At 27.0% G+C, this 20,777-nt stretch overlaps 9 protein-coding genes across 14 annotated transcripts; 6 read left to right on the forward strand and 3 right to left on the reverse strand.

Annotated features, from left to right (window-relative positions):
* The first annotated feature begins 38 nt into the window (after nucleotides 1-38).
* On the forward strand, nucleotides 39-13,552 carry LOC141527899 (uncharacterized). 2 transcript variants are annotated; one of them, XR_012479258.1, is made up of 6 exons: nucleotides 39-74; nucleotides 11,381-11,461; nucleotides 11,523-11,669; nucleotides 12,163-12,312; nucleotides 12,502-12,740; nucleotides 13,326-13,552. XR_012479258.1 is itself a non-coding variant. In XM_074243635.1 (5 exons), the coding sequence occupies exons 2-5, from the start codon at nucleotides 11,399-11,401 to the stop codon at nucleotides 12,682-12,684; spliced, it is 543 nt and encodes a 180-aa protein (XP_074099736.1). In that variant the 5' UTR covers nucleotides 40-74; nucleotides 11,381-11,398; the 3' UTR covers nucleotides 12,685-12,791. The 2 variants fall into 2 exon arrangements, 1 of the variants encoding a protein (XP_074099736.1); XM_074243635.1 differs by lacking the exon at nucleotides 13,326-13,552 and having other exon boundaries at nucleotides 40-74; nucleotides 12,502-12,791.
* LOC141527892 (uncharacterized) lies at nucleotides 1,806-6,939 on the reverse strand. Its single transcript, XM_074243622.1, has 4 exons — nucleotides 6,240-6,939; nucleotides 5,137-5,247; nucleotides 4,726-4,989; nucleotides 1,806-2,366 (listed from the first exon to the last, which is right to left on the reverse strand). The coding sequence occupies exons 1-4, from the start codon at nucleotides 6,463-6,465 to the stop codon at nucleotides 2,161-2,163; spliced, it is 807 nt and encodes a 268-aa protein (XP_074099723.1). The 5' UTR covers nucleotides 6,466-6,939; the 3' UTR covers nucleotides 1,806-2,160.
* Nucleotides 7,028-8,822, forward strand: LOC141527901 (uncharacterized). Of its 2 annotated transcripts, XM_074243638.1 has the most exons (5): nucleotides 7,028-7,146; nucleotides 7,316-7,508; nucleotides 7,961-8,098; nucleotides 8,159-8,308; nucleotides 8,406-8,822. In XM_074243638.1, the coding sequence occupies exons 2-5, from the start codon at nucleotides 7,443-7,445 to the stop codon at nucleotides 8,562-8,564; spliced, it is 513 nt and encodes a 170-aa protein (XP_074099739.1). In that variant the 5' UTR covers nucleotides 7,028-7,146; nucleotides 7,316-7,442; the 3' UTR covers nucleotides 8,565-8,822. The 2 variants fall into 2 exon arrangements, with proteins under 2 accessions (XP_074099739.1, XP_074099738.1); XM_074243637.1 differs by lacking the exon at nucleotides 7,028-7,146 and having other exon boundaries at nucleotides 7,165-7,508; nucleotides 8,406-8,821.
* Nucleotides 9,173-10,516, forward strand: LOC141527898 (uncharacterized). 2 transcript variants are annotated; one of them, XM_074243633.1, is made up of 4 exons: nucleotides 9,173-9,390; nucleotides 9,444-9,590; nucleotides 9,943-10,092; nucleotides 10,177-10,516. In XM_074243633.1, the coding sequence occupies exons 1-4, from the start codon at nucleotides 9,325-9,327 to the stop codon at nucleotides 10,366-10,368; spliced, it is 555 nt and encodes a 184-aa protein (XP_074099734.1). In that variant the 5' UTR covers nucleotides 9,173-9,324; the 3' UTR covers nucleotides 10,369-10,516. The 2 variants fall into 2 exon arrangements, with proteins under 2 accessions (XP_074099734.1, XP_074099735.1); XM_074243634.1 differs by having other exon boundaries at nucleotides 9,336-9,382.
* LOC141527809 (uncharacterized) lies at nucleotides 13,314-17,215 on the reverse strand. The gene is made up of 5 exons (XM_074243472.1): nucleotides 16,863-17,215; nucleotides 14,203-14,341; nucleotides 13,879-14,028; nucleotides 13,652-13,801; nucleotides 13,314-13,499 (listed from the first exon to the last, which is right to left on the reverse strand). The coding sequence occupies exons 2-5, from the start codon at nucleotides 14,269-14,271 to the stop codon at nucleotides 13,314-13,316; spliced, it is 555 nt and encodes a 184-aa protein (XP_074099573.1). The 5' UTR covers nucleotides 14,272-14,341; nucleotides 16,863-17,215.
* LOC141527905 (uncharacterized) lies at nucleotides 14,668-16,012 on the forward strand. Its single transcript, XM_074243645.1, has 4 exons — nucleotides 14,668-14,941; nucleotides 15,022-15,126; nucleotides 15,191-15,344; nucleotides 15,875-16,012. The coding sequence occupies exons 1-3, from the start codon at nucleotides 14,876-14,878 to the stop codon at nucleotides 15,239-15,241; spliced, it is 222 nt and encodes a 73-aa protein (XP_074099746.1). The 5' UTR covers nucleotides 14,668-14,875; the 3' UTR covers nucleotides 15,242-15,344; nucleotides 15,875-16,012.
* On the forward strand, nucleotides 16,871-17,770 carry LOC141527902 (uncharacterized). 2 transcript variants are annotated; one of them, XM_074243639.1, is made up of 4 exons: nucleotides 16,871-17,006; nucleotides 17,083-17,232; nucleotides 17,299-17,448; nucleotides 17,519-17,770. In XM_074243639.1, the coding sequence occupies exons 1-4, from the start codon at nucleotides 16,941-16,943 to the stop codon at nucleotides 17,663-17,665; spliced, it is 513 nt and encodes a 170-aa protein (XP_074099740.1). In that variant the 5' UTR covers nucleotides 16,871-16,940; the 3' UTR covers nucleotides 17,666-17,770. The 2 variants fall into 2 exon arrangements, with proteins under 2 accessions (XP_074099740.1, XP_074099741.1); XM_074243640.1 differs by having other exon boundaries at nucleotides 16,906-17,006; nucleotides 17,093-17,232.
* On the reverse strand, nucleotides 17,736-20,219 carry LOC141527897 (uncharacterized). Of its 2 annotated transcripts, XM_074243630.1 has the most exons (5): nucleotides 20,083-20,219; nucleotides 18,686-18,800; nucleotides 18,362-18,511; nucleotides 18,149-18,298; nucleotides 17,736-18,084 (listed from the first exon to the last, which is right to left on the reverse strand). In XM_074243630.1, exons 2-5 carry the CDS (start codon nucleotides 18,752-18,754, stop codon nucleotides 17,881-17,883), a joined length of 573 nt encoding a protein of 190 aa, XP_074099731.1. In that variant the 5' UTR covers nucleotides 18,755-18,800; nucleotides 20,083-20,219; the 3' UTR covers nucleotides 17,736-17,880. The 2 variants fall into 2 exon arrangements, with proteins under 2 accessions (XP_074099731.1, XP_074099732.1); XM_074243631.1 differs by lacking the exon at nucleotides 20,083-20,219 and having other exon boundaries at nucleotides 18,686-19,161.
* Nucleotides 18,697-20,686, forward strand: LOC141527903 (uncharacterized). Its single transcript, XM_074243643.1, has 5 exons — nucleotides 18,697-18,775; nucleotides 19,188-19,824; nucleotides 19,901-20,050; nucleotides 20,117-20,266; nucleotides 20,337-20,686. The coding sequence occupies exons 2-5, from the start codon at nucleotides 19,759-19,761 to the stop codon at nucleotides 20,481-20,483; spliced, it is 513 nt and encodes a 170-aa protein (XP_074099744.1). The 5' UTR covers nucleotides 18,697-18,775; nucleotides 19,188-19,758; the 3' UTR covers nucleotides 20,484-20,686.
* Nucleotides 20,687-20,777: the final 91 nt, after the last annotated feature.

Below are 20,777 nucleotides of genomic sequence, written 5' to 3' on the forward strand. Positions count from 1 at the left end.
TTGTTTTATTGATGTGTTAATTTAATAGGTTTATGAAAAATTAGAAAAAAACACCGTGGGATTTTTTTATAAAGGTATTTATTTAATTTTAATTTATTTTATTAATTTTAAGAAAAAAATTTTTTTTTTTAAATTATGCGAAAAGGAAATATAAATAAATTAATAATAGAATTTTGGATAAGGGTTGGATGTATAAAGATAAAACGGAAGAGGGTTGGCTAAATAGTTCCGGTGTCTACCGAGCCAGAAAATCTATAATCAAGAAAATATTAAAGACAGAATTGAATTGATAATTAACTAGTTTCCTGTTTCCTATTAATTCAATAGATCAAAATTAGCTAATTGAAATATCCGGTGTCATTTACTATTTAGTTCCGGTAGTAGAAATTATTTTTAGTAGAAATTTTATCAATAATTTTGTAATAATTACATACAAAATTTTTTACTTAATAATTAATTGTAAATTTTTTAAATCACGGAGAATACAAGGTAAAAGTCCCAATTATTGACAGGGATTTAAATATTGACACCCTAAATTATTTTTAAATAAATTTAATTATCTGTAATAAGAATAACTATCATATAAATTTTTATTAAATTCTAATTAATTAAAAAATTGAAAAAAATTACTGTCAGTTGAAAATATTAAATATTAATTATTAAAAAAAAAATAAAGTTAGCGCCAGTTCATCAAACCGGCTTACGAGTTTAAATTAATTTCTTCATTTAATTATATGATTTTTTTTTTTTTTTTTTTTTTTTTTAATTAACAATATATGAAAAATTTATAAAATTGAATAATCGAAATTAATTGTATGCCTTATAATATTTAAATAATGGGTGTCAATAACTAGTTGATAATTTTTAAGTTGAATCTCATATTGACAGCCAGCCGACAGCGCTATCACGCCTTTTTTTTTTACTTTAATCTAAAAAATGAACTGTAAGAGTTTGAAATCTTCTGATTAAATAAATTAATTTTTATATTTTTAAAAGTAATTAATCATTTATGGAAATTATTATTAATAAACTTTAATAATAACTTTCGATAAATAAGAATAAGCAGATGATTCGACGCATGCACAGTATAGGTGTCAATAATTAGATCAATCAGTTTTTTAACCTGTCAATAATTGGTGAATCCGGATACTCTATTTAATTATTTAAAATTAATTAGTAAATATCAGTGATTATCATTTTAAAAAAAGAAATTGATTAGTAAAAACATTACTTGAGACATTTCCACCAACAAAATTCAACGATATTGATATTTGATTGCTTAAAAAAAATTAAATCATAATTTTTTTTAGTCGACTATTTTATAAAATTAATTTTAAAATGCATAAAAAAATTATTTCTGTGTATAATTTTTTTATATACATTTTTTACACTAGAAGGGTATTTAAATCTCCTTAAATAATTTTTTAAGGGCTTTAAAATTTTTTAAATGAAAAATATCCTTGCGGTAATTAATATAATTTATTAATAATTAAAACTAAAATATAATTATCATATTTATTTTATACATAAAGTATTATAGTACTTAAAGATACAATAGTTATATTATAAATACCTGTATATATATATTATTAAATTTATAGGTAAAAATAATGAGTATAATAATATTCATAGTGAAATTATGTTTGTTCTCTTTATAATAGTTAATTATTAATTATTAATTACTTATAGGTTAAATATATATATATATATATATATATATATATATATATATATATATATATATATATATATATATTTAATAATAATCTTAGAGTAAAATAATTATTTACAACACCAATAAATAATTATTTAAAAAAGAAAAAAAAGTTTAATTCCGTGGACGGAAAATAATAAATGTTTCTTACAGTCTTCTACTTTGATTTTAAAAAAACTAATGAGTATTTAAACTAAAAAATACAGGTATATTAATTGCGTCGATGTAATTAATACAATAAATATTGCGAGTTGGCACAAGAATATTCGGTTAAAAAATAAAAAAACATCCACAGCCCGTCCATGAATCATCATGTCGTAATTTTAAACAATCTTTTAGTTTATTTAGTGATTTAAATAAAACCGATGGCACATTAATTAATTAATTGTCAATGATTTAATTGTGCGTTAATTAACTCGTATTAATGAAATAGGAATAACGGTATTTCACATGGCGACTAAACGATCTGGTGGTCGTCTTTGGAAAATAATTGTTGCGATTGAGATGCAACATAACCCAGCGGTTATTACTCCCAGAAAAATGTATACTAGGGTTATTAGCCAAAATGCGAATAAATAGAGGGTTTTATTGCAGTATTTACCCAGTGATGGATCATAGTTTGGCTCATACTCCTTGTAAACCCACATTGACCCTAAAAATATTATTAATTAGAAATTTACGGAGGGTTTTTAGGTATATTAATTTCATTGTGATGTTATTAATAGAGTGAAAATTCGCGATATTTAGGAGAAAAATCAACCGACTTACTAGCAATTAAATTGTATGAATTTAAAGCTTTAATTACTATGCAACCTTGCAGTCACTATGTGTAAATTATAAATAAAAAAAAATTTTGATTTGTTAAATAATAAATTTTGTGACATTGCACTGTAATTTCTTAAATATTGACTTTTTTAAAAATATAAGCTCATCGTGATGTTACAATTATCAAGAGCTTTCATTTGAGTACCCACATGCATTTTTTATATATTTTTCATATATACATAATATATATATATATATATATATATATATATATATATATATATATAATTTTATATATAATATATAAATATATGAAAAATTGATGTGGGTACTCAAATGAAAGGTCTTGACGAGTTTAACATTAAAATGAGCTTATATCTTTAAAAATGTCAATAATAATAATAATAATAATAATAATCATCTACAAACGGCCCTCAACATCGTAGCAGAGTACACACGAGATGTCGGAATGTCTTTTGGGTTGGACAAGTGTGCGGTCGTACACCTGGCGAAGGGTAAGTGCTCTGATACGGGTGGAGATGTCGAATTAGTGGATGGGAGCGTCTTAAGAGAATTAGACGCCGGAGAGTTGTACAGATATCTAGGGATTGAAGAGCGGCGAATGCATGCCGTCTCTGAAGTCCGAACACCTCTTCGCAGCGAGTATGTTAGGAGACTCCGGAAGATCTGGTCATCAGAACTTTCCGGCAAGAACAAAGTCTCAGCTACTAACATGCTCGCTGTCCCGGTCCTACTTTACTCTTTTGGGGTCCTGAAATGGCCTCGAAATGAGTTGAAAGATCTCGACATCAAAACCCGTAAAGTCATCAATATGAATCAGAGCATGCACCCTAACTCATCAGTCGCCAGGATGTACCTCTCCCGGAACATCGGAGGGAGAAGATTGCAGAGCTTGGAGCGGCTTCACGATCGTTTGGTTCTGGGTTTAACATACGAGGTTGCCAATTTCACAGCAGACGAGGACGACTTCCTGATGCAATTTGTTCATAGTCATGAAAATCCGCGGAAGGGATCGTTCTTGTATAAGGCAGCAATCTACGCGGCAAATACCTTAGGTCTCGGAGAAATAAACGCTCTCATTGAACTCCCGAAAAAGGAGTTCAAGAGCGTCGTCAGGATAGCCGAGGAGAAAAAACTCCTCGGTGAACACATGGACAAGTCCATGCACAGCGTGTATTTCAAACACGTCCGTGACCATGGCTTGTCCACCCAGCTGACATTCTCCTTCTTGAAGTCAGCTGGCCTGATGTCCGAGACCGAAGGGTTTATATTTGCCTGCCAAGATGGTGTTATCAACACTCTCGAATACCGTAGCAAGGTGCTCCAGGCGCAGCTTCCGGACACGTCCTGTCGGACGTGTAAACAACATCCGGAGACGCTGATGTACCTTTTGTCGGCATGTGCTGTGCTGGCAAGAGGTGCCTACATACAGCGTCATAATGCTGCCCTGCGAGTACTCTATTATCATCTCAGATATAGCTACGATATCGATGAGACACCAGTGCTGCCTTATCTGCCAGGAGATATTCCGCAGGTTGTTGAGAATGACAGTTCCAAAATTTATTGGAACATACCATTCGCAACAACCCGGCGGATTGACCACAACAAACCTGATATTGTGCTCTTCGACAAGGCTACTCGTGACATTTATGTCATTGAGTTTTCGGCCCCAGCCGAATACAATATCTCGGCCAAAGAAGAGCACAAACACCAGATATATCAAGATCTCCTGTTTGAAATTGGCAAACTCTACCCAGGTTACCGTGTCAAGCTCGTCGTTTTGGTTGTCGGCGTCCTTGGAGGGATGAAACAGTCTTTTGTGTCTTCACTTGCGAAGATACCGGCTTGCAGTTCAGCAGCCGTGTCTCTAGCAGTGCGGATGCAAAAGGCTGTCATTTTGGGATCCCTGCGTCTACTTAGGCAAATGAATTTGGCCTGCTGCACTCACTAACCGCCTTGTGCGGAGTGGTGCAGCAGTAATGGATGGCGCTCAGGCTGGGCCCTCGGAGAGTCGGACTCCGGGGAAAACCCCCCTGAGCAATTAATAACAAATAATAATAGTAATAATAATAACAATAACAATATAATTTTTTTTTTAAAAAACAATCGATTGATTTTTCTCGACTAAGTTAAATTAACAGTAATTGAGTAATTTAAAAAAAATTGAACGATCAGGTCACTAGCGTATTAATAAAATAAATTGATTGATTGCTGTAAAAAATTACCGATAATAAACCATCCGAGTGTAAAGCAATTAATTAGCGTTAAGGTCGGCGATTGGCGTATTCTCTCCTCGTCCCTGTCCTCTGGCCGCTGACGGACACGTGCTGATAAATACAATAGCTGTTTAAATACACCAAAGCCCCCGCCGACTAGCAAGTACACTGGAATGTACTCGCCTTGTGGACAGTCATACAGATATACTGCTCCGATTATCATCATACAAACTGGTACTACTATTGTCACGCCAATTATTATCGTACAGCCAACTAGAAGAGTAAACAACAGTATAAATTACTCTAGACATTTATATATATATATATATATATATATATATATATATATATATATATATATATATATATATATATATATATATATATATATATATATATATATATTAAGTTTTTACTTACTTGTTCCTAAAAGGAGAACTACGATGTTTAGTAAAAAATCAAACACGCCTTTTGATGTTTTGTGAGCTTCTCTCATACGCCCGAATAATGAATCATATGAAGGTGGTGGAGCTATAAAAATTTTTTAATAATTAGTATATATTTATAACTTATGAAAAATTAAAAAAAATTTTTTTTTTTAAATAGAATAAATGATAAGGTGAAAATTGCGGCAAAAATTTTCTTACGCATAATTTTTATAAAAAAATTTTTTTTAATTCTTAACCCTACTTCAGAAAATTCTAAACCAAAAAAAATTGCAACCGGCTCTTATAAATAAACAATAAACAAAATAACAAAATCGACACCAAAAAAATCTATAAATAAAGAAATAAAAATCCTTTCGACTCCAAGGACACAGAGTCTACTACAAACATTAACTACACGCAGGCATAAACCTTGACCTTTAGAAGATTAAAATATTCCGTGAATATTTAATTACTAACTAATTATAACAATAATAAAAATGAGCTCCTTCCGGAACATCTGAAATGAATGATGCGAAATTAGTTTTTTTTAAAAAATAATAATAATAATTTTTATGACATTGACGTTAGCAGTCACTTGATTTTTTTTTTTTTTTTTTTTTTTAACAAACAAATTTGTTCCAAAAAATTATTTAAAAAAATTGCATTTTTAATTTTGTAAAATTTCTACAAGTCAATTTTAAAAAAAAATTTTTTTTGCTATAATTTGTTTTTTAAAAAATTTTTTTAAATAATCAAATAATCAGCTAAAAATTTTAAAAATTTTTTTTTTTTTTTTTTTTTGTTAAAAAAAATTTAATTTGTAAAAAACTTAGTGCAATTTTTTAAAAATATTAAATTAAAATTAATTTAATAATTTTAAGAATTTTTTTAACAAATAAATTATTGCAAAAAAAAAAATTAGAAAAAAAAATTGATATTTAGAAATTCAAAAAAAAATTATAAATGTAATTTTTTTAAAATAATATTTCAAAACAAATTTTTTTGTTAAAAAAAAAAATTAAAAAATGGTCAAGACAGCTAACTTTAATGTGATTTAAATAAAAAAAATAAATTAAGAAGAAATACAAAAATTACCATTGCGATCTATGACTTCTTCATAAGACGGTGGAGCTCCGCGGTCACTGATCAAATTCGCCGGATGTCCTGGAGGTAAATTAATATTATGGTACGACGGCGGTGGAGTACACGGTACATAACCAATCTGTCGAACGGAATTGCATGATGGATGTCCTTGCACTGTCGCGACAGGATTTATATTTTGTATCTCGTCGTTTCGCGACTCGCAATGACTTTCAGCCATTTTTTATTTATTAAACTAAAATTCACAATAATTTTTTTAAAAAATCACTAATTAATAAATAAATTAATTATTATTTTTATTATTATTATTGTGGTCTAAAGTTAGTAAATAGACCAAACGCGAATCATGTTTTGAGTAATCGATTTTTGTTTTGTTTAAAATAATTATTTTTAAACCACTAATTTTTGCCGCGAGTGCGATTAATAATTACCGTAATTACACTTTTTTATTTATCGAGTTACTCTGAAGGTATTTTAGGTAAATTATGCTTGTAAATTGCATATTTAAAAAGCGATTCGGGATCTTGAGTTGCAGAAATCACACACTGACGCCATGACACCACGAGCTGCGCGCGCAGATTTTTAAAATGCGCGCGCGCGAAAGCGGGAAAAATTTGGAAATTAAAAATTTGTTTATTATATTAAAATCAGCTGATAGCTGTCAATTTTATTTTATTTTTATAAAATATTAAAATTAAAAAAAGTAAGTGATTATTTTATAATTTAATTAATTAATTAATTAACTTTGGAAATTTTTTAATTATTATTTTTTTATAGACATTCTTTGTACTTGGATATCTTTAAAAATAATTATATATAATTTATTTGTTATATAAATTCTAAAAATTTGATATAATACCTGATAATTTCAATGAATAAAATTCAGAATGGCGCACGGAAGGTATTAAGTTTTATTTTTTGTTTTCGATATCGCTTTCATGGATCTAAAACAAAATTATAGGATTAATATAAAAAAAATTGCTGAATTAATATAAAACACAATAAAATATATAACATCCTTAATGATTATTAAGCATGAATCGAAAACCAATAAAGATACTTATCTACAGGTGTATACGTAACCTGTGTCCATGTAACAATATCTGCGAATTAGATTGATTAATCGATTAATGAGGATGTCTATAAATACCAGATGGGCATACATTGTAGTTACAATTTATCAATTGCTTTGATAAGATGAATTCTTTAATATTTGGATTGTTAGTCGCCATTTTGTCGGTTAACTCTGCATTTTCACAAGGAGTAAGTATATGTCTGTAAATAAATTATTTTTCTAAAGTTTTTTTTATTAAAATGAAAAAAAAAAAATATTTTATAAAAATTGCAATTAAAATAATTTTTTAATTATTGATATTTTTTAAAATGTAAGCTCATCCTGATGTTACACTCATCAAGAGCTTTCGTTTGAGTACCCACATGCATTTTTTATATATTTTTCATATATATATATATATATATATATATATATATATATATATATATATATATATATATATATATATATATAATATATGAAAAATTGATGTGGGTACTCAAATGAAAGGTCTTGATGAGTATAACATCAAAATGAACTTATATCTTAAAAAATGTTAATATTTCTCCAGATACAAGGTAATTTTTTAATTAAGTATCTATAGATAATTAAATTAAATTAAATATTAATCTATAATTATTAATAAAATAAAAACTTACAGGTTAAACTAAAATTGAAGAATGTAAAAATTGACATTGCATCAAATCCATATTTTGAAAACTGGTCAAGTGAAATTGTTAATGACAACACTATGTCTTTGAAAACTCCAGTGAAGAAGGACCTTCCTGAAGATATGAGGGTAGGTTATCTAAAAAAAAAATTAATAATTAATAAATAATTAACAAATTTTGTTAAAAAGTTGTCAGCTATTATCGAATTCGACGGAAATGTTGTTGGAGATTCTGACATGACTCTTTGCGAGGCTTTTGATGATGAAACAATCGGTAGAGATCTCCTGGCCAAAGGATTGCCCGATGGAATATTCCCCAAAAATTGTCCTGTCAAAGCAGTAAATATTTTATTTATTTATTATTATTATTATTATTATTATTATTATTATTAAGTAAATTAATTAATTTCTCTCTAATTTAAAATTTTTGTTGCAGTCAAACGATCTCGAAATCAACAAATATGTAATTGAAAAAGAAAAAGTACCTGACAGCGTTCCGGACGGTCCTTTCAAGATCGACGTCAGCATCTACATGCCAGACCAAGATCCTATTGTTAAGATCCTTGTTGAAGGAGACATAAGTCGTGATCCTTAAATTTTTATGGAGTTTATTTTTAAATCCTGGATTCAATTTTTTATAGCGACCATATGGCGATTTCTTTAACGGCCTCACTTTTTCAGTTTATTAATAAGTCGCACTATTTTTCTTCACTAAAACTTAAAATTATTATTATGATTATGTAATAAATATTTTGTGTCAATAAAAACATATTTTTTTACTTCTTTACAAATTTATAAATTTATTTATTATTTTATTACTCTTTGCTTGTTATTATGTATTAATAATTCATCTCAATAAAATTATATGGCAATAATTAATCTTTTTTTATTCCACAACATTCAATAATTTTTTTAATTATTCAATTATCCTGTAACAAAAAAAAAAGAAATTTTTATTTTTATTTCTTCTTCTTTAACTTAATTTAAAATAATTAATAATTAAAATAAAGAAATGTAAAAATGCTTATTAAAAATTTTCAATAATTTAATTTTTAAATAATTGATTTTTTTTTTTTTTTTTTTATTAAAAAAAAATTAATTTGATTTTGATGATAATATTCAGCCATTTTTTAGATTTTGCCGTGCAAAATCTAAAAAAAAAAAAATCTTCTTAATCAGTTATGCTAATCAAACATCCTGTGTAACAAAATAGATGTTATCTTGATAAAAAATACATGATCAAGATTTTATAAATCAAAATTATATAAATAGATCCGTAAGATAACTCAGAAAATGAATATATAAACTCCTGAAAAGCTTAATTTGATATTATAATCAGCTGACTTGTCAAGAAAATGAAACTGCAGTCATTATTGGGCTTGTCGGCCATTTTGTCGGCGAACTTAGTCCTGGGTAATGACGTAAGTAACTAAAAAAAGAAATAAAAGAAAAATAATTTATAATTATTTTTTAGCCCATGGCAAAAATTAAAGTGGATAAATTAATTGTAAACTCATTACCAAATCCATATTATGATAAATGGACCGCAGAATTTTACAGTCCTGGTGATGTTATCTCTGCTAAATTACCGCTGAAGAAAGATTTACCTGAAACAATAATGGTAAATATTTAATTTATTAGTAATTTAAAAAAATTGAGGTAAAAGTTTTAATTATTGACACTACAATTTTTTTTTCAATTTTTTAATTAATTAAAATTTAATAAAAATTTATTTGATAGTTAATCTGATTAAATATATTTTAAAATAATTTAGGGTGTCAATATTTAGACCCCTGTCAATAATTGGGGCTTTTATTTTAATTTTTAAAGTTTTTTTTACAAATAAAAATTTTTTTTTAAATTAAAAAAAAATTTGTAAAAATTTTTAGATGTTGATTAACTTAACTGTAATTAATTTTTAATGTTTATTTTTATGTAATTAAATTAATTTAATAAGAGTTATTACTTACCAGATGAAATTTAATCTGAAATTCATGGGATTGCCTTTTCCCGAAGTAGAACTTTCTTTGTGCGAAGCATTAGAAGACGAGACTTACGCAAAAGATGTCATGGAAAGAGGACTACCGGTTGGTGAATTCCCTACAAAGTGTCCAATAAAAGCAGTAGGTTTATTTTAATTAATTTATTTTTAATGATATTTAATATATAGCTGTCACTATAAATTAATTTTGATTATTTTTTTTAAGGGTCTAGAATATGAAATATTTAAATACGTAATTTCAAATGAGAAGATCATACCTGGTTGTCCAGACGGCAGATTCGAAGTTGATCTCGTTTTGTATGATCCTGGTCATGATCCTATTGCTACTGCTCACGTTGAAGGTGACTTGTTGCACACATATCCTGGACTATCTGGAGTTCCAACATTTGGTTTTTAATTTATTTTTTATAAAATTTAATGTTATTTATAAAAATTAAATTTTGTCAATTATGTATCTTATTTCTGAATAAAATTTATACCAAAATTAATTTTTTTTATAAAATTTACTTACAAACTAAGCTTTAAAGAACTAAAAAAAAAATGAAACTAAAATTAGCCGACAGCGAAATTTTTTTTAAATTAAATTAGCAATAAAAAAATATTTTTAAAAAATTGCACCCATAGTTTTTAAAATTTTTTACATGTGCAATTTTTTTTTTTTAATAATTTTATTAATAAAAAAATTCTAGATGTCGGTTAACTTAATTATCATAAAAAAAAAAAAAATAATGAAAATTAAGTTAGCCGACATTTAAATATTTAAAAAATTTTTTTTCATTAATAAAATTATTAAAAAAAAAAAAAAAAAAAAAAAATAAAAAAAAAATTGCACATGTAAAAATTTTAAAAACTACAAGTGCTATTTTTTAAATTTTTGCATGTGAAATTTTTCTTTTAATGTTTTTTTTTTTTTAAATAATTTTACAATAAAATAAATTATTAAAATTTTTAAATTTCTGTTAACTTAATTTTCATAAAACTTTTTTTTTTTTTTAAATTACACAACAAAATTGCATGATATTAAATTTAGCAGTTGTAATAATTTTTTAATTTTATTTAACCCAAAAATTTGCAATAAAAAAAATTGCAATTTTAATTTTAATTTAATTTCTAAATCATTTTTTTTAGCCATAATTTTTTTGTTAAAAAAGATTCTAAAACTTGTTAAATCTCTGCTAAATTATTTTCAATTAAAATTGCGTAATAATTATTTTTGAAAAAATTAACCGTTCCCCTTTAGTTATTACAAGCAATAACTAGCGATAAAAAATTATAACATCCTGTTAAATAATTAACCAGCGACATTGATCGAGAGATTGATCAATTATCTCAATAATTATATAACAAATGAATCAACAATAATTAAGAAAAGTAGTATAAATAAACAGAAAAATTGTGCTTTGGTACAGTTCATCAAGAAGCGCAAGATGACACTTAAATTGAGTCTACTAGCGGCCATTTTGTCGGTCGGCTTTGTTTCTGGCCAAGATGTAAGTACATACAAAGTTTTGTTCAATAAATTTTGTTTAATACTCGGGGAAATTTTTTCAGTCCACGGCACAGTTTAAAATGAACACTGTTACGGTTAAGACCGTAGCAGGTAATCCGTACTTTGAAGATTGGTCTGCTGTGATTGACAATCCTAACACAGTCAGTATCAAAACACCTGTAAAGAAAGATATGCCGGACACTATGATGGTAATTTATTTTAAAATTAAAATTAAAAAATTTTTTTTTTAAATTGCACAAAGTTTTTTATAAATTAAATTTTTTATGAAAATAAAATTATCCGACAGTGAAAAATTATTTAAAATATTTAAAAAAAAAAATTGCACGTGTAGTCTTTTAAATTTTTTACACGTGCAATTTTTTTTTTTTTTAAATTTTTTTATAATAATTTTATTGATAAAAAAAATTATAAAAAATTTTTAGATGTCGGCTAACTTAAAGAGATCCACGTAAAGTAATAAAATTTTTAAAACTTCTTAAAAATTTGTAAATTTAATCTACGTAGCTTAATAATTAATAAAAAAAATTCAAGAAAAAATCTTAGGGATATTTAATTAAATATTTTTTATTATTCTAATTTAATTTAATTTTTTTATTATTATTTTTTTACACTAAAAGGGAACTTGGATCTCCTTAATAATAAATTATTAATTAATATTAATTAAAAACTAACCTTTAACAGCTGAAAGCTTCAGTTGAATTTGGCGGAAGTCCACTAGGAGAATTAGACATTCTCCTTTGCGAGGCATTCAAAGATGCGACCTACGGACAAGATCTCCTGTCACATGGACTCCCTAAAGGAGCCTTTCCCACCGCGTGTCCTGCTAAACCTGTAAGTATTATTCCCCAAGTTAGCTTCTTAATTTTTTAATTTTCTTCAATAAAAAAATTATTTTAAAAAAATTATATTTTTAATTTTTAAAAATTTCTACAATTCTATTTTTTAAATAATTTATATGTTAAAAAAAATTAAAACAATTATAAAGTGACAGCTAAATTTTTTATTAATGAAATCTTCCAGGGCAGCAACTTTGAATTAAGCAAGCTCTCAATTGAGAATGACAAAATCCCTCCAGGATTACCGGACGGCAATGTTGTCGCTGATGTGACCATTTATGAACCTGGAAAAGATCCGTATGTTACTATTCACGTTGAAGGAACTTTGAGTCACTCTTTACCTGGAGTACCCAGACTTGGACGTTAATTGTAGATTTTATTTTTCACATCGATGGTGACTTTGGTTTTTCAGTTTTGATTCTGGTAGTAGTTTGTAGAAATTATTAAATATAAATGCATCAATTTAAAAAAAAATTGGAGTTTAATTTTTTTAATTGAATTTGTCAAAAAAAAATTATTAGTTAACCTTAAAAAAATTTTTAAATTAGATATTTTAAACAATTAATACTGAGATAATTAAGTAATTAAGTAATAAAATTATTTAATTATTTATGAAAAAATTTAATTAAAAATTTTTTAGCAATTAAATTGTTGCAAAAAAAATTTTTAATTTTTTGACAGTAGATTAATTATTATAATTTTTTAAAATTAAAATTAATTATTAATTATTATTTAAAAAACAATTAATTTTTTTTTTTTAATAAATGTAAAAAATCCTGTTTAAAAATATTAATTAAAAAAAAAAAAAAATTAAAAATGACAAAATTTAAGACTTAGGTTATGTTTTGAAGATGAATATCACCCAAGTAGTAAACAAAGAATAATTGCCGCACTACTTATTCATTTATCTATTAAATCATATTTTCTCACTACAAATATAGAACAAAATGAATTAAAAATTCATTTTCATAAAGAAGAATATAATCTGATACTAATTTATCCTATAAGTCTAGGAACTGGTACCCCAGGAACGGCATGAGAGATTTCAATTACGATGTCTACTACCACCCATGGCTCTTGGTCGGGTTCCCCTATAGCCATTTTTGCATTGTAATTACCAGGTGGCGTGGACGCAAGAAATTCGCACTTTTGGATCGGATATTTGCTTATTTCAAAATTGCCCTGAAGAAATAAATTAATATAAAAAAAATTATACAAAGAAATAATTTTGTAAAATTAATTAATAAAATTTTTGAGAAAATTTCGGAAAAATTTACTCATTAATTAATTATTAACATTTAATTGATTAATAAAAAGAAAGCATGCGATCTTACCGGAGTGATAGGACACTCAGCAGGAAATTTACCCTTAGGCAATCCATACTTGAGCGTATTATCACGGTAAACTTCATACTTCATAGTTTCACATACAGAATTTTCGTAATCTGAGATTTGGATGCCGTCCAACTCAACAGTTACTGAAATCTATTAAAAAAATTAAAAAATTAAATATAGAAGCATATTTTAGAGGTTATAAAAATTATAACGTAGTAAAATATTACCTTAGCGTTATCAGGAAGTGGTTTTTTAAGTGAAAATTTTATAGATCCTAATTCTCCAGAATCTAAGATTTCAGTTGCTATATACCCAAAGTATGAATTGTCAATAATAGTTCCTTCGAGTTTCTTCCATCTTATCATCACCAGTGTTGGCTGAAAATTTCAGTTGACATTAGTAAACACTCCTCGCTTTTTTACAATAAAATAAATTTATTTATTAATCACTCTAATCTTATTTTAAGCTCATTGAAAATTATTTTATACTTTTTAGTTCGGCTGACTACCATTAATTTGAGCTGTATAATTATTACAATTAATATTACTTACATTTATTTCAGCTACTGATGAGTCAACCACCAAAATGACGACGAAAATTCCCAAGTATTTAAGATCCATTTTTACGGTGTATTTTTTTAAGGTATGAATTATAATTTTTTTAGCGGCTATTTATATTAATTTGATTAATCTATTATTTGCATATTTAATAATAAGTTTCTCAATAAGTATATTGTTCGAAAATCAGATTTATAACATATGTAATTAAATGGTATTGATTTATTCATAGGATATGTATCCTGTTTTTTGTTTTTTTAAATCTGATTGAAGATTACAAACAATCATTTGAAACATATTAATGAGCAGAATTAAAAATTCACCCTAGGAAGATCCCATTGTTCGAATTAAGGATATGTAACTATCGTGAAGGAACTGATATAAATTTTATCAGTATTAATTTCATTTAAAAAAATAATATTAGTTACAAATGTTATTACACAACCTATTCTTATTTTTTTTTTTTTTTTTTTTTTTTTTTCCAGAATTAACATCCTGTTTGATTAATAAGATATTAATTGCACGCTACCAATCATGCAAGATTCAAACAAAGCGCTAATGCATGACGATGGATCAACATTTTTGTTGATTATCAGATAATTATAATTTAATTAAATAAATACGACTGGAATTTTAATTTCAGCTCCAATTAATCTCCAGAGTCACGATGAAAATGTCTAATACGTTGTACGTATTACTGATCCCGTTTCTTGGAGCGTCAGTAATTGGAGGAGTGAGTTGTTTTATTTTTAATAAATTTTCTGGTTGATTACCAGATTAGTAAGCAATAGCAGAGTTACAATTGAATCTCAGTCTAATAATCCTTTTTTTGGGGAGTGGTCCTCTGAAATTAGCGAAGCAGGTGATGCAGTTTCCCTTGCATTTCCTGCAATTGCAGATCTTCCCGAGGATATGATGGTAATCCAAAATTTTCATCAATTAAAATCATTTTTAATCAATAAATCATTTAGTTTATTTATAGATTAGAGTTCTCGGCGAAGTAAACGGTGATCGAATATTTTCCAATCATTGAGATTGGGTTGTGTGAAACCTTTGAATCAGGAATGGCTGATCAAAACTTTATAGATCATGGATACCCCAAGGATGAATTTCCCAGAAGTTGCCTAATCAAAGCAGTACGTATTTTTTTAACCAATTTTTTTTATATTTAAAGTAATTAAGACACGATTATTTTTATTAGAATTAAAATTGTGCAAGTGTAATTTTTTTTTAACGTAAATTCTTTTATTATTGCACATCAGTCTGTACAATTTTTAATTATTATTATTTATTGTTTAAGATACTTTAGAGATTCATTATTTTTTTTTTTTAATAAGCAAACAAATTTTTTAAAGAAAATATTAAATATTTTTTACGCTTTTGAATCTTTAAAATTTTTTTTTTTAATAAAATAAATTTAATTTAGAATTTTAATTTAAACAATTTTATAATTATAATTAAACTTAATATTTTTTTTTTTATTTAATTTAATAGACTTAAAAATTTTTTAAGACTCAATCATTTTTTTTTTTTAATTCTTTAATTAAAATTTTTTTTTAATAATTTTTTAATAAAATTTGCTTAAAAAAAATCAAATCATAACTTTGTCTCTTGTTACTTTTTAATTAATCTAATTATTATTTTTTTTTTTTTTTTATTTCTTCAGGGTGATTACGGAGTGAGAGATTACATATTTACTGCAGAAAACATACCATTCGAAATACCAGCCGGGGATTTTAATATAAAATACTCTTTGTATCTGCTTAACAGCGAACCATTTGTAATATTAACCTCGGAAGGGCACCTGACTTATAAATAATTCAAAATTATGACTAATTAAAATAATTTATGCGTATGATAAGTGAATTTTACCGAGTAATTAATAAAGCAAACAATAACTGCTCAACAATTATATTTCATTTATCTACTGAAGCGCTCTACTCACGAAAAAATAAACTAACATTTAATATTAAGCCAATTCTGCAGGCAATGACAAAAAAAGAGTCCAGAATTAAATTAACGTCCTAGTTAAGGGATTGATACTCCAGGAAGTTCATGAGAGACTTCAATTTCGGCGTTTACTATCACCCATGGCTCTTAATCGGGTTCACCGATAGCCAGTTTTGCAACGTAGACACCTATTGGCGTCCCCGGAGGGAACTTGTCTTTTGGAAGCGGATATTTGCTTACTTCATAGGCGCCCTGAAGAAATAAATAGTTTTGATTTTAAAGAAAATAAAAAATAAGCGGACAATCTTACCGGAGTTACTGGACTCCTACGGGACACTCCTGAGGGAATTTGCCAGCGGGCAATCCATGCTTGAGCATATCTTCACCGTAAATTTTGTTTTTTATTAATTCACATATTAAATCTTGATATTCCACGACTGGTTCTCCTTGAAGCTCAACAATTGCTGTTATCTATTTTAAAAATAAATAAATAGAATTATAAAAATATTATATTATTATTTGATGAAAATTAAATTAGCCGACATTTAAAAATTTTTATAATTTTTTTAATTAAAGAAATTCCCGCTCATTTCATATTTAAGCGCTCAAAATTTCACTTATTACGTTTTTGAGCGGTTAAAAATCATACCAGATGCAGAAAAAGCAATAATTTGTCACAATAAGTGTAATTTGTGATTTATTACCAGATAAATTAAATTCAGCTCAATAAATACAGGCCAGGAGAGTTTAATTTTCAACTGTAATTCATTCAAAGAATTACTATGAAGATTTCTGTTAAATTATGGAGCTTCCTAGTCGCTATTTTGGCGACTCTGACATTCGCAGACGTGAGTATTGTTTGAAATTTGACTTTTTAATAACTTGATTAAATTTTGTCTCGTTAAAACTCTTGAACAATTACAGAAAACTTCAGATTTGAAAGTTAAAACTGTAACAATCGACATCACACCTGGTAATCCGTACTTTGGGAATTGGTCAGTTGAAATAAGCGAATCTGGTGATAGATTTTCAATATTATTTCCAATTATAAAAGAACTTCCCGAGAATATGATGGTAATATTAAGTTATTTCATAAGCATGCTTACAGAAGTCAATTATAATTAATTTGATGATCAATAGTTTGGACTTGCAGTTGAATTAAATGACCGTCAAGTTTTTGCCGTCGAAATGTCGGTATGTGACGGCTTCGAGGCTGGCTTACTCGATCAAACTTTGCTGGACCATGTATACCCTCAAGACACGCTCCAACTCAGCTGTCCAGTTAAAGCGGTAAGTACTTCTGGTGAATTATTTTTTATCTGCTAGAAACTCTGTTTTAAAATAATTTATATTTCTTCAGGGTGATTACGAATTGAGAGATTATTCATTCTTGCCTGACAGCACACCATTTGACTTAACAGCTGGCGAGTTGTTTGTCAAGTTTTTTTATTTTGAGCCTAATGGCCAGCCGATTTTAACATCTACCCTGGAAGGCTTGATAAGTTAGAAATAAATTTTGATTTTTAGTAATTTCTAATTTTTATTTTTTTAAATTTGTAATTTGGATGTTCAATAAACATTTATTAGTAATGATTGCAGCAGAATTCATTTATTTAGCTACGCAATACATATCAAGCATTTCTACTCTCTACAAAAATATATAATGATATTTAATATAACCCATCGTCATAAAAGCTGAGAAGAAATAAATCTAATACAAAGTTAACCTCTAAAATTAGGAGAGGGTAATGCAGGAATTGGTACAACATCAGGCGCTTCTTGCATAACATCCATCATTATGTCTATTGTAACGAATGGATCTTGTTCGGGTTCACCGATGAGCAGTTTGATGAAATACACACCAGGTGGTGTGCCCGCAAAAAAATTGTCGTTTCGCAATGGATATTCTCTAATCTCATAATCGCCCTGAAGAAATAAATTAATAAAATTATCTAGAAAATTAAAAATAAAAATAAGCGAGCGGTCTTACCGGAGTGACTGGACAACTGTGTGGGAATTTATCCTTCGGCAATCCGTAATTGAGCATATCTTTTCCATAAACTTCGTTTTTCATCAATTCGCATATATCATCTTCAAAATCAAGGAGTTGTTTTCCCATACGCTCTATAGTTATTGATATCTATTTAAAAAAATAAATTAATACTCACAGAAATTTATTTTAGAGGTTATGTTAATAAATCACCTTCATCGTTGGTGTGAATGATTTTTTAATTAAAAATTTCGCACTTCCTCCTATCTCCGATTTGGAGATTTCAGTTGTAAACTCTCCAAAGTATGGATTGTCAACAGTAGTTGCTGCGAGTTTCTTCCATTTTATCACCGCCAGTGTTGGCTGAAAATTTCAGTTGACATTAGTAAACACTCCTCGCTTTTTTACAATAAAATAAATTTATTTATTAATCACTCTAATCTTATTTTAAGCTCATTGAAAATTATTTTATACTTTTTAGTTCGGCTGACTACCATTAATTTGAGCTGTATAATTATTACAATTAATATTACTTACATTTATTTCAGCTACTGATGAGTCAACCACCAAAATGACGACGAAAATTCCCAAGTATTTAAGATCCATTTTTACGGTGTATTTTTTACGGTATGAATTATAATTTTTTTAGCGCCTATTTATATTAATTTGATTAATCTATTATTTGTATATTTAATAATAAGTTTCTCCATAAGTATATTGTTCGAAAATCAGATTTATAACATATGTAATTAAATGGTATTGATTGATTCATGGGATATGTATCCTGTTTTTTTTTTTTTTTTTTTTTTTTTTTTTAATCTGATTGAAGATTACAAACAATCATTTGAAACATATTAATGAGCAGAATTAAAAATTCGCCCTAGGAAGATCCCATTGTTCGAATTAAGGTTATGTAACTATCGTGAAGGAACTGATATAAATTTTATCAGTATTAATTTCATTTAAAAAAATAATATTAGTTACAAATGTTATTACACAACCTATTCTTATTTTTTTTTTTTTTTTTTTTTTTTTCTAGAATTAACATCCTGTTTGATTAATAAGATATTAATTGTACGCTACCAATCATGCAAGATTCGAACAAACCGCTAATGCGTGATGATGGATCAACATTTTTGTTGATTATCAGATAAGTATAATTTAATTCAAGGGGAAGGTAATGCTTTGATAAGTGAATCCCAAATCAGGAAAATGTATCCGATTGACGGTAATTAATAGTTAATTAAAGACAGGATAGTAATTAAATTGGTGTTTGCTTTAGAACATCCGCATTGTTCGAAATAAGGTTATGTAACTTTACAAAATTGATATCAATTTTTTTTATAATAAATTTGTTGCGTCTTAAAAAATTATTTGAGTTACAAAACTAATTATATAGAAATCTATTGAATTGTTTGTAAAGAATTGACTTCCTGTCAAGATTGATTAGGAGTTAATTGGCGGTTACAGATCTTGCAAGATGCAGAAAAAGCAATAATTTGTCACAATAAGTGTAATTTGTGATTTATTACCAGATAAATTAAATTTAGCTCAATAAATACAGGCCGGGAGAGTTTAATTTTCAACTGTAATTCATTCAAAAAATTACTATGAAGATTTCTGTTAAATTATGGAGCTTCCTAGTCGCTATTTTGGCGACTCTGATATTCGCAGACGTGAGTATTGTTTGAAATTTGACTTTTTAATAACTTGATTAAATTTTGTCTCATTAAAACTCTTGAACAATTACAGAAAACTTTACATTTGAAAATTAAAACTGTAACAATCGACATCACGCCTGGTAATCCGTACTTTGGGAATTGGTCAGTTGTAATAAGCGAATCTGGTGATAGACTTTCAATATTATTTCCAATTATAAAAGAACTTCCCGAGAATGTGATGGTAATATTAAGTTATTTCATAAGCATACTTACAGAAGTCAATTATAATTAATTTGATGATTGATAGTTTGGACTTGCAGTTGAATTAAATGACCGTCAAGTTTTTGCCGTCGAAATGTCGGTATGTGACGGCTTCGAGGCTGGCTTACTCGATCAAACTTTGCTGGACCATGTATACCCTCAAGACACGCTCCAACTCAGCTGTCCAGTTAAAGCGGTAAGTACTTCTGGTGAATTATTTTTTATCTGCTAGAAACTCTGTTTTAAAATAATTTATATTTCTTCAGGGTGATTACGAATTGAGAGATTATTCATTCTTGCCTGACAGCACACCATTTGACTTAACAGCTGGCGAGTTGTTTGTCAAGTTTTTTTATTTTGAGCCTAATGGCCAGCCGATTTTAACATCTACCCTGGAAGGCTTGATAAGTTAGAAATAAATTTTGATTTTCAATAATTAAAAAAAATATGAATTATAATTTTTTTTTTTTATTTTTTATCCTTATTATTTAAAATTTTTAATTTGGATATTTAATAACAATTTATTATTATTATTATTTATTTTTATTATTGTTACTATTTTTTGTTTTTTATTATTTTTAAAATTAAATTTTTCCCGCTATTAAATTAAAAATGGCGACCAAAACAAAATTGCGCGCGCACATTATTACTGTCATCTTAGTTAAAGGGAAAAAAAAAAAAAAAAAAAAAAAGTCAAGTGTGTTTCG

This window comes from Cotesia typhae, unplaced genomic scaffold, assembly GCF_013202065.1.
Source record: "Cotesia typhae breed Kobodo isofemale line unplaced genomic scaffold, CoteBio_Ctyphae contig_413, whole genome shotgun sequence".
Taxonomy (NCBI): Eukaryota; Metazoa; Arthropoda; class Insecta; order Hymenoptera; family Braconidae; genus Cotesia; species Cotesia typhae.

Bases quoted from the DNA above. Each gene is read 5' to 3' on its own strand.
- LOC141527809 (XM_074243472.1), bottom strand. From the start codon at position 14,271: ATGGATCTTAAATACTTGGGAATTTTCGTCGTCATTTTGGTGGTTGAC. The intron at 14,029-14,202 runs GTAAGTAATATT...TGAAATTTTCAG, and splicing joins CATCAGTAGCTGAAATAAAT to CCAACACTGGTGATGATAAG. The intron at 13,802-13,878 runs GTAATATTTTAC...TTTTTTTAATAG, and splicing joins CACTTCCTGATAACGCTAAG to ATTTCAGTAACTGTTGAGTT.
- LOC141527905 (XM_074243645.1), top strand. From the start codon at position 14,876: ATGAAAATGTCTAATACGTTGTACGTATTACTGATCCCGTTTCTTGGA. The intron at 14,942-15,021 runs GTGAGTTGTTTT...ATTGAATCTCAG, and splicing joins GAGCGTCAGTAATTGGAGGA to TCTAATAATCCTTTTTTTGG. The intron at 15,127-15,190 runs GTAATCCAAAAT...GTTTATTTATAG, and splicing joins ATCTTCCCGAGGATATGATG to ATTAGAGTTCTCGGCGAAGT.
- LOC141527903 (XM_074243643.1), top strand. From the start codon at position 19,759: ATGAAGATTTCTGTTAAATTATGGAGCTTCCTAGTCGCTATTTTGGCG. The intron at 20,051-20,116 runs GTAATATTAAGT...GATGATTGATAG, and splicing joins AACTTCCCGAGAATGTGATG to TTTGGACTTGCAGTTGAATT. The intron at 20,267-20,336 runs GTAAGTACTTCT...ATATTTCTTCAG, and splicing joins TCAGCTGTCCAGTTAAAGCG to GGTGATTACGAATTGAGAGA.
- LOC141527898 (XM_074243633.1), top strand. From the start codon at position 9,325: ATGAAACTGCAGTCATTATTGGGCTTGTCGGCCATTTTGTCGGCGAAC. The intron at 9,391-9,443 runs GTAAGTAACTAA...ATTATTTTTTAG, and splicing joins ACTTAGTCCTGGGTAATGAC to CCCATGGCAAAAATTAAAGT. The intron at 9,591-9,942 runs GTAAATATTTAA...ATTACTTACCAG, and splicing joins ATTTACCTGAAACAATAATG to ATGAAATTTAATCTGAAATT.
- LOC141527897 (XM_074243630.1), bottom strand. From the start codon at position 18,754: ATGGATCTTAAATACTTGGGAATTTTCGTCGTCATTTTGGTGGTTGAC. The intron at 18,299-18,361 runs GTGATTTATTAA...TTTTTTAAATAG, and splicing joins CATTCACACCAACGATGAAG to ATATCAATAACTATAGAGCG. The intron at 18,085-18,148 runs GTAAGACCGCTC...TTATTTCTTCAG, and splicing joins ACAGTTGTCCAGTCACTCCG to GGCGATTATGAGATTAGAGA.
- LOC141527899 (XM_074243635.1), top strand. From the start codon at position 11,399: ATGACACTTAAATTGAGTCTACTAGCGGCCATTTTGTCGGTCGGCTTT. The intron at 11,670-12,162 runs GTAATTTATTTT...AACCTTTAACAG, and splicing joins ATATGCCGGACACTATGATG to CTGAAAGCTTCAGTTGAATT. The intron at 12,313-12,501 runs GTAAGTATTATT...GAAATCTTCCAG, and splicing joins CCGCGTGTCCTGCTAAACCT to GGCAGCAACTTTGAATTAAG.
- LOC141527902 (XM_074243639.1), top strand. From the start codon at position 16,941: ATGAAGATTTCTGTTAAATTATGGAGCTTCCTAGTCGCTATTTTGGCG. The intron at 17,007-17,082 runs GTGAGTATTGTT...GAACAATTACAG, and splicing joins CGACTCTGACATTCGCAGAC to AAAACTTCAGATTTGAAAGT. The intron at 17,449-17,518 runs GTAAGTACTTCT...ATATTTCTTCAG, and splicing joins TCAGCTGTCCAGTTAAAGCG to GGTGATTACGAATTGAGAGA.
- LOC141527892 (XM_074243622.1), bottom strand. From the start codon at position 6,465: ATGGCTGAAAGTCATTGCGAGTCGCGAAACGACGAGATACAAAATATA. The intron at 5,248-6,239 runs GTAATTTTTGTA...AAATTTTTATAG, and splicing joins AGAAGTCATAGATCGCAATG to CTCCACCACCTTCATATGAT. The intron at 2,367-4,725 runs GTAATTTTTTAC...TAATATTTTTAG, and splicing joins ACTCGGATGGTTTATTATCG to GGTCAATGTGGGTTTACAAG.
- LOC141527901 (XM_074243638.1), top strand. From the start codon at position 7,443: ATGAATTCTTTAATATTTGGATTGTTAGTCGCCATTTTGTCGGTTAAC. The intron at 7,509-7,960 runs GTAAGTATATGT...AAAAACTTACAG, and splicing joins ACTCTGCATTTTCACAAGGA to GTTAAACTAAAATTGAAGAA. The intron at 8,099-8,158 runs GTAGGTTATCTA...TTTGTTAAAAAG, and splicing joins ACCTTCCTGAAGATATGAGG to TTGTCAGCTATTATCGAATT.